The sequence below is a fragment of the Sceloporus undulatus genome, chromosome 2 (assembly GCF_019175285.1).
Source record: "Sceloporus undulatus isolate JIND9_A2432 ecotype Alabama chromosome 2, SceUnd_v1.1, whole genome shotgun sequence".
In the NCBI taxonomy this organism is placed as follows: domain Eukaryota; kingdom Metazoa; phylum Chordata; class Lepidosauria; order Squamata; family Phrynosomatidae; genus Sceloporus; species Sceloporus undulatus.
In genome coordinates, this window is record NC_056523.1 from 101,601,157 (window position 1) to 101,617,094 (window position 15,938).

General features: G+C 43.7%; 1 protein-coding gene across 1 annotated transcript in view; it reads left to right on the forward strand.

Annotated features, from left to right (window-relative positions):
• Positions 1-7,699: 7,699 nt before the first annotated feature.
• LOC121920380 overlaps positions 7,700-15,938 on the forward strand; it is a 10,827-nt gene continuing 2,588 nt past the window's right edge. Inside the window, exons 1-3 of the mRNA XM_042447513.1 lie at positions 7,700-10,062; positions 10,698-12,957; positions 15,088-15,289. Coding sequence (XP_042303447.1) covers positions 8,013-10,062; positions 10,698-12,957; positions 15,088-15,289 — 4,512 coding nt within the window. The 5' untranslated portion in view covers positions 7,700-8,012. The remainder of the gene's footprint in view (positions 10,063-10,697; positions 12,958-15,087; positions 15,290-15,938) is intronic.

Below are 15,938 nucleotides of genomic sequence, written 5' to 3' on the forward strand. Positions count from 1 at the left end.
ATAATAATAATAATAATAATAATAATAATAATAATAATAATAATAATAATAATAATACTGTTTATTTATAGCCCGCTTTTCCAAAGAAGATCAAAGCGGGTTACAACAAGGTACTCTTTCACATTGAAATATTTGTCAATGTTACTGCATTTTTTTCCTTGTCTGTTTACTGTTATGCTGATGGTTAATGCAAACTAACAGTTTGCTACGTTTTTTTTCTCCCCAGTTTTGGCAAGCAATCTGGAGGAAAACGAGGTTGCGAGTGTATTGTATTGGAGCCTTCTGAAATGATTGTGGTAAGAAATGTTAAACATCAAAGTGTGGAGTATTTCAATAGATGGTGGAAGGAATCACTTGGTACTACAGATTTGTGCCTTTTATCTAGTTTATAATATACTCTCCCAGCAATTTCTTATATCAGTAAAATTTTGAAAAACTAGGGCTCATGTCTATAGACAAGAGAATGGAAGAATTAATTTTTGGAATACAGTCCTCAGAATATTATTGCTCCTCAGATCTCATAATAAGCACATAATCTCAAGAAACAAACAAACAAACCCACAACCCAAACTTCTGAAATATATTGCTTACATAATATCATGAAGCTGGAATAAGAAATATTCTGTATTAGGAATTTTAGGTACTCCATGCCCATGCTGCCTAATTCATGTAAACAACAACAAAAACATTTGCAATATGCAATTAATTTGTAGTTCTTTTGTGAGCTACAGATATGTCTCTCACATTACCATTGGTAATGGTTAATCTTCATCTGTTTTATCTGAAATTATTTAATCATGTCATGTATTGCATTTGTTTTATTTTCTAAGGCCTGTTACAGACAGCCAAAATAAAGCTGCTTCGAGTCACAGTAGAGGTATGGTGTTTCAATGATGCATGCGTCCTAAAAAGTCGCACCAAAGCCAAACGCTCCAGACTGGAGCGTGGCTTTGGTGTGGCCGTCTGGACTCGGTAGACGCATGCATCATTGAAACACCATACCTCCATTTGGACCGAAGCAAGCTTGATTTTGGCTGTCTGGTAACAGGCCTAATCACTTGGAGTGCTAAGTTGGGGTAAAAGAGACGAGATATAAATATAATTGATTAATGATAAGTCTTGTGTTAATGAAATTAGTGAACTATTTTGTTTTACATTTTCTGTGGCGTGTCGCCATTGGGGTTACATCTTAAGTGTCCAAGTGTATGTGCACAGGCTGGAGTGTTTTGATAATTGGAAAAGATTAGAGCAAATTGAAGTGAGACATGATGACTATTTCATTATACCTCAAGGAATTAGAATCTGAGACAATTGCTTTCACTGTGCCTGTGAGCCGTGGAACTTTCAAAGTGAAGTACAAAAATGGAAAAATGGAGCCCAGGTGCGCAGTGGTTAAATAGCCTGTACTGCAAGCCATTCACTCAAGAACCACAAAGGATTTGCGAAGTTCAGATCCAGCAAAAAGGGCAAAGGGAAGGGCCCAAAGAAAAAGGCACCCCCTTTCTGACCAGGGCTGTGAATCCTGCCAAGGATCGTAAAATGATAACCCAGACGGTTGGGGGCAAATTTAGCTTACTGTGCTAATTAGCTGACAGCTCTTCAGCACGCTATGAGCTTTGGAATAGCGGTATATAAATAAACAAATATTATTAGTTAATTATTATTATTGTATTATTATTATTAAGCTCTGAACTGATAATAGATAGCTTCACCGTCTTCCTCTTTATGTATCGTAATCCTCAGTTGTTATAAAGAGGCAGAGAGGCATCAGTAAAAAAAAGGTAGTTTATAAAAATGCGGTTGTGATTTTTGAAAGCACAAATGTGAGCCTATTCAGTATGTTTTAAATGCCAGTGCTGATTGGTTGATATATGCCGGGACCTATTTGTTGTTCCTTTTGGGTCTCACTAGCAAGGGGAGAAGTGTCAAGGTTAAAGCTGGAATGCACATAAGATGTTATTGAAAAGAATCAGACTACGTTTAATATTATGTTTTGATGGATGGTTCAGTATATCAAGCGGTGTTATAATGGGTGATTCTATATAACTTGTTTGATTCTATATACGTATAACAGTGGTGCCCTCGGGTACGAAATTATATCGTTCCCGCGCCGCTTCGTAACCCGAAAGCTTCCGTAAGCCGAAAACCCATAGGCCTAATGGGGAAAAAGCCGCGATTTTCGTGGTAAATAGGCCGAAAAGCCCAAAAATTTCGTAACCGAAAAAACATTCGAACCCGGAACAATTATTCCTATGGGTTTTCGTATCCCGAAATTTCGTTAACCTGGTATATTCGTGTCCCGAGGAACCACTGTACATCTTATATTCTCATAGGAAGTGTACAACAGTCAGGCACCATGGGAATATGGGGAGGCTTCTCCTCCTCCTTCCCCTCTCTTTTTGAGTTTTATTTCTGTATCTTTTGATACTGTGTGTTTAAAGTCATGTTTATGGTCCATGGAAGTGTGCCCTTAATTCAAATGTAGGCATGTGTATTAAGCAACATCCACAGATGGTTCTTTCTATCGTTCTACACTTGACAGCACTATATATAATTGTGGATGTTATTATAAGGTCTGTTTAGAATGTACAGTGTGGACTAGCCGGCCCAGAAAAAGTTACCCTAATGTTTTCCCCAACAGGCATAATGGGGGGGCAGAAAGCGAGGCTTTTGTTTTGATCTGTGGGAATAGTGTTAACAGTAACTGCTGCTTTGCTGCACTTTTGTGCATATTAGTTGTTCTTGAAGGGAAGACAATAGGAGAGGCTGAGATACAGAAAATAGATAGGGTTGGTGTTGCGCCAGGCTGTATGCTGACTCTATTTCCCTTGAACATGGGGCTTGGCCAGTTATCATTACAGATTTGTATGGCTTCTCTTGCCACTTGGGAAGGTTGCAGAATCACTTTTTTTTCTCATTGTATTTATTTAATTGTTGTGAATGTCTTTGTTGAAAATAGTTAAGGATGCTGCTGTGCCCTGCATGTGCATGGGTGTATGTTTTAGGGTTTGCTGCTGTTTTATCATATGGTTTTACTATTGTTCATACGTTGTTGGTTGGCTGTTCTCCCTAAGGCGATCCTATCATGGGCTTTTCCTGGCAAGTTTCTTCAGAGGGGTTTTGCCATTGCCATCCTCTGAGGCTCAGAGAGTGTGCCTTGTCCAAGGTCACCCAGTGGGTTTTCATGACTGAGCTGGGATCTGAACTTTGGTCTTCCAATGTCCTAGTCCAACACTTCAACCAGTATAGTGGACCCTTGTTATATACTGGGGTTTGGTTCCAAGATCCCCCGTGGATTACAAAATCTGTGGATGCTCAAGTCCCATTAAATCTAATGGCAGGGCATAATGGTGTCCCTTATAAAAAATGTCAAATCAGGGTTTGATATTTGAAATTTATACTTTTTTAAAAACATTTTCAAACCATGGATGCTTGAAACCGTGTATAAAAAATCTCTGTATAAGAAGGGCCGATTGTACAGCACATTGGCTGTATGTTGGTGATATGGTTGTCTATATGAAATTAAAATATCGTAATTTTTAAAAATAAGAATTATATTCTGGTATAAGAGTATTTTAAAATAAAGGTTAATTCACCTGATTAATAAAAAAGTTCTGTATGTTTCTTCTTAACTGTGATTATTTAGGCCTGATGCTGTCTGCCTGTTGTTGGTATATGCATGTACAGAAATAATATATTGCCCAATACTTCTGAATTTATAGATTGTCTAGCAGACATTGTTGTGTGTGGTTTTTTTTTTACTGTTTGTGATTTTACTTGTGTGGTTGTGTGGTACTTCTGGTTCATATGTTACTTTTCCTGTTACACATATGTGTATGTGCCTTCATGCCTGTCAACTTATGGTGACCCCATGAATTTCATAGGGTTTTCTTAGGCAAAGAATACTCAAGAGTGAAGTCGAAGGCTTTCATGGCTGGCATTCATAGTTTTTTTGTGGTTTTTTTCAGGCTATGTGGCCATGTTCTAGAAGAGTTTATTCCTGATGTTTCGCCAGCATTTGTGGCTGGCATCTATCCTCTGGAGATGCCAGCCACAGAGGCTTTGGAAACATCAGGAATAAACTCTTCTAGAACATGGCCACATAGCCCAAAAAACCCATAAAAACTATATTAGGAGGTACTAAGGAGGGCTGACCCTGCTTAGCTTCCAAAATCAGATTGGATCTGGTACCTTAGGATATTTAGGTTCCTATTACGTAGCCATGGGGCAATTGGGGAGAGGAGCTCTAAATGCATATGAGTTGGATCTGAGTCTTGCCAACATCCATTCAGAGACCCACCATGTCAGTAAAATTCTTCTGTAATGCTTGTTATTTTACATACTGTGCAAGAATAAAACAACTTCCCTGCATCAAGAGCAAAGTTCTAGTTGCTTATCTGCTCTCTGTGTTAGCAGATGAAGACAGAATCACATTTTTTCTCAACAAAGAAAAAAGAGTGGTAGTTAAATGCTTTCTGCTGCTCCTCCTTTAGTATCAAGCAGTGTCTAGTATGTGGAGGACTGGGCAACTGTGAGACTGACTGTTGTGAAGATTTTTAATAAAGGGTATTGTAAAGTCTTCCTCCTTGAAATATCCTGTTGTCATCACCATAACTTTAGTATAATATGTTTAAGAATAAAATAGAAATTTATTGTTAAAAGCTAAAAGCCGTCACAATATAAAATAGATCCAAACAGTAAATATGAAAACAGTATGTATGTATGTATTTGTGTGTGTATGTATGTATGTACACACACACATACACAGGCCCAAAACCCACAAATAAAACAACATGGTAAAATTAATAAGAGAGACCCATCAACAAAAAACAATAATACATCATAAATGATAAAATAATAAAAGCATAAAACTAGAATGGTTCTAGCCGTCATTCCGATCGAGAAAACCGATTCTAATCTTGCTAGCAGCTAAACCAAATTTTGCTACCATAGAAGTAACAAATACATTGTTGCTGGCCAAAAGGACACAAATCTGCTGAAAGCAAGATCTATCAGAAAGGGATTTTAAAATACATTCAAGATACCTTTGTCTAGGAGATATATATAAAGAGGACAGTGTAAAAGGTAATGTTCGATATTCTCCACTTCCCTGGTTTTGCAGATACATAGTCTTAGATGGACAGGAGTGTTATTATATCTGCCTGCCAAATAGGCAGAAGGCATACATTGGTACCTTAGAGCAGTAAATGCTTTTCTAGCAGGGTCCAGAGGAAGATTAATAAAGTAATGCTCTAACCCAAACGATGTCTTGTACAATGGGTACCAAAAAGAAAAAGAAGAGTTCGAGAGTGAAAGAAGATCGGCCGGCCCATTTGGAAGCAAGATAAATTTGCTCTTTAATCAGTTGCTTGACTCGACGAGTGGCATAATTTGGAAGTGAATCCACATTAATCTCATAGCTCTGCAGTATTGTTCTAACTATAGATACCCAGGAGCTTGAAGAGTTAACAGATATTTGTTCTAAAAAAACATTTTTGGGGGAGCCTGGAGTCACTCATGGATAACAACTTTAACCAGTAGAAGGCAAGAGCGGTATGTTTACCAGCTTGAAGGGTAGTTTGGCCTGTTTCTGCTCTCAGAAAAGAGACAGGGGTACACTTAGGAACAGCCAACAGGGATCTTAAAAATAAGTTATGAACAATTTCTAAATTTGAGACACTGTTGTACCCCAAATTTCTGCTCCATATAATAACCGAGGAACAATTTTTCTTTGATAAACCTCAATAGCAAACGCCACTAAATGACCTTGAAGTCTATGAAATTTCAACAGAGAATTTATAGAGAGGGATGATTTTAGCTTAGTAGCAACAAAATGAGTTTTCCATGACAAATTAGATTGAAATCTTAAACCCAAGTAATTGTAATAGGATTGTTGATCAACAGATTTTGCCTCAGGGCTCCACCGATGAAGTTTTTTTTTTTTACCAAAAACCACAACTTTGGTTTTACAGTGATTAACTATTAACATTTCCTTTGTACAGTATAATAAGTTTGTAAACTGTGACTGAGTCTGTGTGAGCGTGCCACATGCAACTTTTTCCTTGAAAGTATGTGTTCTATTTTGTAGGTAGCACATCTTGTTTGATGTTACAGCATTCGTGTTGCTGAAGCTTTATGCTCATAATCATTGTTGCAGAATTAAAGTATTTGATTCAGTTTCTAAGTAAAGCTCAATAAGATTTCCAAGTGTTTTTCAATAGAGTATAAAGAACAGTTTGCTAGAAAAGAAATCTCAAGTTATAATGCACAGTCTGCCTGTCGCTTATATGTTGGCTTTTGGGATACAATTCTTTCTAAGCAACCTTAAAAGTAAGCTTGAAGTAATAAAATTTAAAAGTAATATTGGAAATAAAATAAAATATTTAACTGAAATGCCATCAGGATCCTCCTCACAAGGCAACTGGTGACAGAGTTTTAGGCATTTACTACTTGCCTTAAAATCAAGGGAACCTTATCTGAAGTTTGCACTTGTATTTGTGCAGCATAGAAATGTTTCTTACTACAGTGCCCTGGAAGCTTTATAGAATGTACATGAATTGTCAACAAAAGATATTTGTAATAGGGGATTTTCCAGCTCCTCTGGTTATATTTTTCAGTTCTATAATGCTGGCAATATCTGAAGGAAGCAGGTGGGTGTAGTTACTATAGTTCCCACTTACAGTTCATTGTGTTTGCTTTTCTGGTAACAAAGATACTTAACCTTTCACTTTTATATTTTTCAGCCTGTATTTGTGGTTTTGTTTTTTTCAAATATTCTTTATGCTAGAAAGCTGCTTTGCCGTCCACAGCTGCTTTGCTGTCCACAATTTTCCAAAAACAAGAGTGTGTTTTTGTAAGTGACCATAATAATGAAGCTTGCTTGTGAAGGTACTAATAATCCTCAATGAAAGAGCCTCCTTGAACTATCTTGTGACTTGTGTTTTCAGCATTTTAATTGTTTGGGCCATATAGCACTACCATTAGTTACTTAGCAGAGAGAGTATTAGAAGTGAATCAGGAAAAAAAATCTATATTTATTTAGCCATTGGGGAAAATTTGCTATATATTAATAGCAAGCTTATCCTGCAGAATTGATCTTGCTTAGCTATAGTAATAACACCAGACACCTGTGGGAGGTGTGGGCAGGTTTGGGGAAAGCCCAAGGTTAACAGAAACATTTTAAAAAGCTTTTGGGGAAAACCCTGTGAAGGGACCCAGCATTCTCAGTGGCCAAAGAAAGCAGAGTGTCTGTCGGGGAATCCCATATGAGTGGGATTTCCTGGATGTGAGGGCATAGCTAACATGAACCCTGAACATTTTATTGTACATATCACTTGTCTCTCCCTGCACTTGAAATGAAAATTAAAGAAGTGAGCTTTTACACTTTATGAATACTATGAAGATTTTTTTTACATTTGATTTTTAAAGTAATTGACAGATGAAGAAGCTAGTGGAGCTTTGAATGCTTGCATGTATTTTCTGCATTTTGTTTGGTTTAGAAAAGGTATCACCTTTGTAGATTTGGATGTTATTGTACATGCCCAAGATGGCTCCCCCTTGATATATTTATACATTAAGTGCTATAGAGATGAAAAGGACAACAGAGCTAATGGATTTCTTCTTCGTGGTCTCTGCGAAGCATACAAATGGGTTGTACTGCGCCTGCGCAGTGCCTTCGGAAACTTCTGGAATCACTAGGCAAAGTACTCTTTGCAACATGTTGAAACTTTTTGGCGGTAGCTCCGCCCATCCCTTATAAAGCCCCTGCCTTCCCGCTCTTTCCCCAGTTCCTTTTTTCCGCCGCGTTAGCTGCTTAGGGAACTTCGCTGTTGGAAAATCTCAGTTGGAATCACGTTTTGACCCGGACCGTTATTTGACCATTCTTTGTCTTGACCGTTATTGACCATTTGGCTTGGGCTCTGGACTGTGTTTTTGCTTGCTCCTCCTGATTTGGCAATCTTCCCGGACCGGCATTGACCTCGGACTGTCTGACTACGAGTTGTGAGTGGACCATGCCATCAGTCCCCTTTAAGAAATGCTCTGTTTGCGGGGGTAAGATTCCCGGACAAGACCCGCACTCGGCGTGCCTTCTTTGTTTGGGCGAGACGCATGTTCCTGCATCCTGTGCCCTCTGCAAATCCTTAACTCCTCAGGCCAGGAAAAACAGGGAGACTAGATTAAAGGCCGCTATTTATACAAAGGTTTTCACCGCGGGTGCTATGTCTTCTTTACCGGCTCCCTCCACGGCCGCAAACCCGCTGCCGACTTTGCCCGAGACCCCGGCCCAACTTGCCCCCGCCGAGTCCGACAGAGCTGGAGATGTTGCTCCCACCTCATCATCCGCTCCTCGAGCCTCCCTGGATGCCCCGGTCACCGAGGCCCCGCTGGAAGGCGCACCTCGATCCTCTAAGAAGGATAAGCAGGAGAAGCGCAAGAAGAGCTCAAAGGAGAGCCGCGCTTCAGACAAGGATTCGAGCTCCCACAAGGGTTCTGCCTCGAAATCCTCTGTCCCTCAGGCCACTACCGCCAAGGCCTTGAAGTCTCCAGACCCGGCCAAGGCCCAGGCCATCGTGCCACTGGCGCCTTCGGCTTCAAAGAAGTCCCGTGCGAGGTCCCCGGACGGAGGACACTCGGCCGCCAAGCGCCACCGTTCTGAGAAACGGGATACAGACGGGTCCAGACATAAGGAGACCCCCCGAGAGCCTTCGGATGCCGATCGGAGACCTTCAGATCCTCGCTCCGCGGCTAGAGCCCTCCGGACCCCCGAGACCGTCGACACCCGTCCCGGGCGCCGAAGCACTTCTCCATCCGGATCTCGGCCCCTCTCGACGTTCCGTCACGCCCCGGAGGACATTATTGTGGACCTTTCCGAACCGGCCTCACCTGCCAGCCCGAGGGAGGACAGGCGATCCCCCACACCGATGCCCGCGTCGATGGTCCACCAGGCCTTGGTGCACCGTGCCGCTTCGCCATCTCCTCCACGCCCCTCTGAGGCCGACTATTTTTATGATGAGGTCACGGACACCTATTACATGGCCGTTCCTCGCGACTCCATCAAGTCCCGCTTCAGGCCACCGGCGGAGAGACCTAGACCACGTGCATCCTCTAGGCCCTCCCGCGCTCCTAGCCGCGTTTCGGCAACCACCGATCTGGAGGTCGTTGACCTGGAGTCAAGACAGGAGACATCCTCTCAGACTCGCTACCACCCTGGAGACGACTCGGACGCCTCTTCGGAAGACAACTATCGGCCGTCCAATCAAGAGTTCGCCCAACCGGGTGCAATCTCCCCCTCGGACGACGTACGCACGTTTGCCGAGCACGTGATTAAAATGGGAAACGCTCTTGATATCCAATTCGCCCAGGCAGAAGATGAGGCCTCTGATCCTATCGAGAGGAGGATTCATGGCAAGCTCCCCACTCCACCTGCCATCCCTCTGCTCCCCTCACTGGAAAAATTAGCCAGACGTTCGTGGGCAGCCCCAGCATCGACAGCTGCTAGTAACAGGAAGATCGAATCCCTGTACAGAGTGGCCCCGCGTCCGACATGGCTGATTGAACATCCACGCCAGAACTCGGCCATCGTGGAGGGTTCCCAACGCGCCTCCACTCCTAAGTCTTCCTTGATGCCTTCAGACAGAGAGGCTAAGAAGATCGACGCCCTCGCTAAAAAGGCTTATTTTTCTTCAGCCCTGGGGATGAGAGTAGCCAATTACAACGCATGTATGGGCGCATACATACAATGGCTCATGGAGAAGATCTCCCCTCTCATTCCTGACCTTCCTGACGACTCCCAAGGCATCCTCTCCGAGGTTCGGGACGAGGCCCATTCAATTGGCAGCTGGATCATCACATCTGCAAGACATTCTACTGACTGTGCCGCAAAATCCATGTCAGCAGCCATTGCCTTGCGAAGGCATGCATGGTTGAGGTCCTCCGACTTGAACCAGAATGCCCGCTCCACAATCGAGGACATGTCCTTCGATGAAGATGGCCTCTTCCACCGCGAAACGGACGAGAAGTTGAACTTCAAGTATAGGATGAGGACCGCCGCTAAGAAACACGGTATGTCGTCCTCTCCTCAGGCTTCTTCCCGTAAGCGCTTTACAGGCATCCGCCAGTGGTATGGTCAGGGCCAGAGGCCCTACCAGCAGGACCGCCCATTCCAGCGTCAGGACCAGTCCAGACAGCGCTATCCCTCCCAATCCTCCTCTTCTTCGGGACGTCGTTCTGGCCCCAAGTACAAGAAAGGCTACAGGAGGCAGGATCCCGAACAAAACAAGAAGAGGAACTGAGGGGACGCCGCGTACTCCGTCACCCCTTCCTCTCCTGTCTTCCTAGATAGACTGAGGCCGTTTTCCACCGTCTGGGCCTCGATCTCCACCGATTCTTGGGCTCTTACCATCGTCCGTAGGGGTTATGCCCTTGAATTCGAAGAACTCCCACCAACTGGAGTTTTCCTTTCCACCCTCCCCTCGGACACCCTTCTCGACGAAGTACGCACCCTCTTAGCAAAGGGCGCTATCTCACCGATAGACGCCGTGGACTTTCCTAGATGTTTTTTCTCCCGTTATTTTACAGTCCCCAAGGCCGATGGGGGCATCAGGCCCATACTAGACTTAAGAGCCCTTAACGCCTATCTCTCCTATAGGCGTTTTCGTATGGTAACACTTGCCTCTATCTTACCTTTATTACACCAGGGCCTGTGGTTCGCGACGATCGACCTAAAGGACGCCTACTTCCACGTCAGCATCCGCGAGAGTCACCGCAGGTTCTTGGCCTTTGCCGTCGGGGCCGACGCCTACAAGTACAACGTCCTCCCCTTCGGTCTGTCCACAGCCCCTCGAGTTTTTACCAAATGCATGGCACCGGTAGTATCCCATCTACATCGCCGGGGCATCAGAGTCTTCCCGTACCTGGACGACTGGCTACTGGTGGCGCCATCGGACCAAGAGCTCAGCCGTCACATTGCCGAAACCTTAGAGCTCCTACAAAGCCTGGGACTGGTCGTGAACCTCGAAAAGTCTCAGCTACTGCCTTCCAGGTGCATAAGATTCGTCGGCTCGATCCTCGACTCAAACACTTGTGTCGCATCCTTGCCCTCCGACCGTTTTCTAGCTCTCGCCCGAGCCATCGGGAAATGTGTCAGCCGAAGAAGAGTAGTTGCCAGAGACATCCAGGTAGCCCTAGGGCATATGGCATCAACAACCTTCGTAACACCGTGGGCAAGACTCAGGTCCCGACCGCTCCAGTCCTGGTTTCTTTCTGCCTTCGACCCAGAGACAGACCACCCGTCACGTCATCTCACGATCCCGAGACCAGTCGCTCGCTCCCTCCGATGGTGGCTCGACTCCCGGAACGTTTGCGCCGGCATGCCTTTTTCTCAACCCCAGCCGGAGGTTGTGCTGACCACCGACGCGTCAGAGCACGGATGGGGAGCCCACACCACGGACTTGTGGGCCAAAGGCCAGTGGTCCCAGGACGAAAAAAGGCTACACATCAATGCCCTGGAACTGCTTGCGGTACAGAAGGCTTTAAGGGTCTTCGAATCCTCCCTATCCGACAAAGTTGTTCAGCTCAGGACGGACAACACCACCGTCATGTATTACCTGAACAAACAGGGAGGAACCAGATCTCCTACACTGCTCGGCATCACACTCGAGGTCTGGAACTGGTGCATAGACCGGAACATCCTGCTCCAGGCGGTGCACCTGCCGGGTATCCAGAACGACCTGGCGGACCTTCTCAGCAGGTCTCCGTCTCAATGCCACGAGTGGAGACTCCACCCCGACACGGTGCTCGACCTCTTCAGTCGGTGGGGAACCCCACAAATAGACTTGTTCGCGACTGTCCACAACAGCCATTGTCCCCAGTTCTGCTCCCGAACGCCGAACGAACAATCTCTCGGGGACGCGTTCGGGTTCCTCTGGTCGGGGGTTATGCTCTACGCGTTCCCCCCCTTTCCGTTGATCACCAGGACAGTCTCCAAAATGATGTCGGATGCCACGGATGCCATCCTGATCACTCCATGGTGGCCGGGACAGCCTTGGTTCCCCTGCCTCCTCCATCTCTCCCGGACCAACTTCCTCCGGATAGAGTACAGACCAGATCTCCTCACGGTTCAAGAGGGTCGGGTTCGACACCCGGACATCGACACTCTTCCCCTGGTAGCGTGGAGGATCCATCCCTAGTACGGCTACCGTCCCCCGTACGCAGAGTCATTCTGGCTGCCCACAAGCCAGCTACTCAGAAGTCCTATGCTCTTAAATGGAACAGGTTCACCAGGTTCTTAGCCGGCAGACAACTGTCTCCAGCCCAAGTCACGACACCGGTGGTCCTGGACTTTTTAATGTCTTTGATCGACTCAGGCCTTTCTCTCACCTCCGTCAAGTGTTACTTGTCGGCCATCTGCTCTTCTTTTCAATTTAATGGCAAGCCCTCCTTCTTCAAGGATCCATTGGTAAAGAGTTTTCTCAAGGGATGCAGCAACCTCCATCCGCAGGCGTCTCTACCTCCTCCAGCCTGGAGCCTTGATGCGGTGCTACGATCGCTACAGTCCAAACCGTTTGAACCCTTGGCCACCACAGACATTAGGCTGCTAACTTGGAAAACAGCTTTTCTGGTGGCCATCACCTCTGCCCGCCGTGCGGGCGAGCTTTGTGCCTTGCGTCGAGACCAACCTTACCTCAAATTTCACCTGGACAAGGTAGTTCTTAGAACAGACATTACCTTTTTGCCTAAGGTTGTCTCTGTGTTCCACATGTGCCAGGACATTGTTCTCCCAACTCTGGCCCCGAACCCGACCACCGATGCTGAGCGAGCCCTGCACACCTTGGACGTTCGCAGGGCTCTGGCTTTTTACCTCGACAGGACTAGAGACTCTAGCCGCTCCGAAAGACTGTTCCAGTGCTATTCGGAGTCCAAAAAAGGACTGCCTGTGTCGGCTCAGAGACTCTCCAAGTGGGTTTCTAACACTATTTGTTTATCTTATGAGCTTTTGGGTAGACCCTTACCGGCTAGGGCTCGGTCTCACACTACCAGGGCAGTTGCAGCATCTTCTGCTTTTCTGTCAGGTGTGTCCTTGGATGACATCTGCAAGGCTGCAGTGTGGTCACAACCTATGACTTTCATCAAACATTACAGGTTGGACACTAGGGCCAGGGGAGATGCAGCTTTTGGGAGGGCTGTCCTGCTGTCTGGATTGCACTAACTATGGTCTGGGGTGCACATGTTGTCTTTTCTTTGCATCATTTGCTAACAAGACGTTTACCAGACTCCTGGATTCATGATTCTAGTGGTTGAGTTCATGAGATTGTTTGTTGTTTATCTTAACATTATGATGATGATAATAACAACACCAATTAGACCACTGTTCTGTGTCTCTTTTGCTTTATTGGTATCATCAATAGTGTTGGAGACAAGGTTAATATGACACTCCCTCCTCCACTGACCTTAGCTCGCCAGTCTCAACCCATTTGTATGCTTCGCAGAGACCACGAAGAAGAAGGACAGGTTGCTTACCTGTAACAGTATTTCTTCGAGTGGTCATCTGCGAATACATACAAATCCCGCCCATCCTCCCCTCAGTGTCCTGCTCTTTATTGGCTCATCCTTATCGCCTACTTGGCGGAAAAATTGCGGAACTGGGGAAAGAGCGGGAAGGCAGGGGCTTTATAAGGGATGGGCGGAGCTACCGCCAAAAAGTTTCAACATGTTGCAAAGAGTACTTTGCCTAGTGATTCCAGAAGTTTCCGAAGGCACTGCGCAGGCGCAGTACAACCCATTTGTATGTATTCGCAGATGACCACTCGAAGAAATACTGTTACAGGTAAGCAACCTGTCCATATTTAGATAACATATTGAAAATCCTTACAGGATATTAAAACAACTATATTAAAGTGTTTTGTATATGGCTTATCCACAGTTTAGCATTTTTAAGAACCATTGACTTTAGTAGCATACATTTTAGTGCCTGCCTAATTCTTTAGTTTGAATTTAAAGTGATAAACTCTGATTAGATTGTAGCCCTTTTGACTGATTGACTCCCATATTTTTTTCAAAAACTGCTTCCTTTTTAAATTGCAGAAAAAGTCATGTAGCCCTGTAATTGTTAATACAGTAAGATAGTTAAAGCTTTTTAAAAAACTTTTTTTTAACAGAAATTGAAAATAATAATCCTATATGCTTTTAGTTGCTAGTTTCCTAATTCTTGTCACATTCCAGCCAGTTGCAGTGATGGTTGTATTGCAAAAATACACATGGTCTTTTCCTTGGTACACACCTTCTGTGTGTGTGTGTATATATATAATGTTTTTTGGTTACTGCATGAACAATCTTGTCACTTGTTGTTTGTATACATGTGTGTCTGTCTCTGCTCTTTCCTGCTGAAATTTCCAAAGGAAATGTGAAGAAGGGCTTGCTTTTTATAGTGTAAAGAAACAGAGGGGGAGGGACATGGAATGAATTAATACAGTTTTAAACAATATTTTAGAAAATTTTGAATTGCCAAAGTCTCGTTGCAATTAAGACTTTAAAAAACACTTAGTTTATTGATTTTTCTAACCTCTTTTAAAAAAATTCTTCATATTTATAAAGTACTGACATAGCAAATGGTGAGTGGCAAACGGAAATGAGCAAATGAATTGTATTTGATGGGTTGACATTGTGTGTCATAGGTTTGAATTACTAATAGCATAATTTAAAATGAAAATTATCTGGTATATTCTGTGATTTTCGTTGTGTTGTCCAGGTTTTTGAAAGGTAATTCTCTGTGCAGTATGAAATAACATCTACATTCAGCGATCAAGCTAGTATCTTTTATGTTTTTACGCTATAACTTTATAACTATTATGTTTTTGAAAATGGTATCTGAGTTCAGTGAGCAGTTTTAAGTAGCTTTGCATAGTCTCTCTCTCTTTCTCTCTTCAATGCAGTTTCCGGGAAGGAAGTTGTGGCCTCCCAACTCTTTGTAACAACATTGTAGAAGACGTGTAGCTCTAGGTTCAGAAACTTGCAAAGGCTGTTTTATGGCAATCTCTCATTACTATTTCATGTTGAGCGTGTCCTCATGAGTTTTTTAAAATTACATAGACTTTCAATAATATGGAAGAACTGGATGTTTAATCAAGATCCCGACCATGTTTTCCAGGTGGAGAACTCAAAAGAGAATGAAGACAACATTCTGCAAAGGGAACTGCCCCTCCGTCAATCTCGGCGGAGGTTTAGGAAGATTAATCAACGAGGAGAACGTCAGACCATTACAGATAATGTGGATGTTAGCAGCTACCTTTCAGTGAGTATACTTCCCATATGTGTATCTATTTACATCACCTGTACTAGCGTTGGATACATGCATGTGCTTGATTGTTTTTCTGTGGGCTGAAATGAAAAGATTAGTAAAATCACAAATTATAATATTACACAGTTGATCTTGCAGGATTTGAAAGTAGATGGCTGTTTAGATATTTAAAATAACTTGAGTTTTTAAGAATCGTGTTAACAGGCATCCACTTGTTTGTGTTTCTCAGTTGTAATACCTAAATTGAGTTTTAAATTTTAAGCCTACTTCATTACAAAATGTCTGAACTGGCTAACAAAAGTATAAGTTCCAGGCAAGTAAAAAGATAACTAAATTAGTTATCTACCAGACTACCAGAAAGTACGTTTTCAAGCTGCTGGGAAAGATGGCAGTTGGAAAGACTTTTTAAAAATTAACTGTGTATGTGTGTTTGTGTGTGTATTTTAAATGTGCACAGTTAAACTTAAATTCTGTTGTTCCCTATCCCTCAGAGGAGGCATGCTGGTAAAATTCCTTTTGCTAGCTGCAGATGAATTACTGAGCACTGCTGGAGGTGTCTTGTTCTTCCATTAATGTTTCTTTGTGTGGCTCATAGTTTTAGTGCAATTATGTTTCAGATATTTTCAGGAGAATTTAAAAGGTG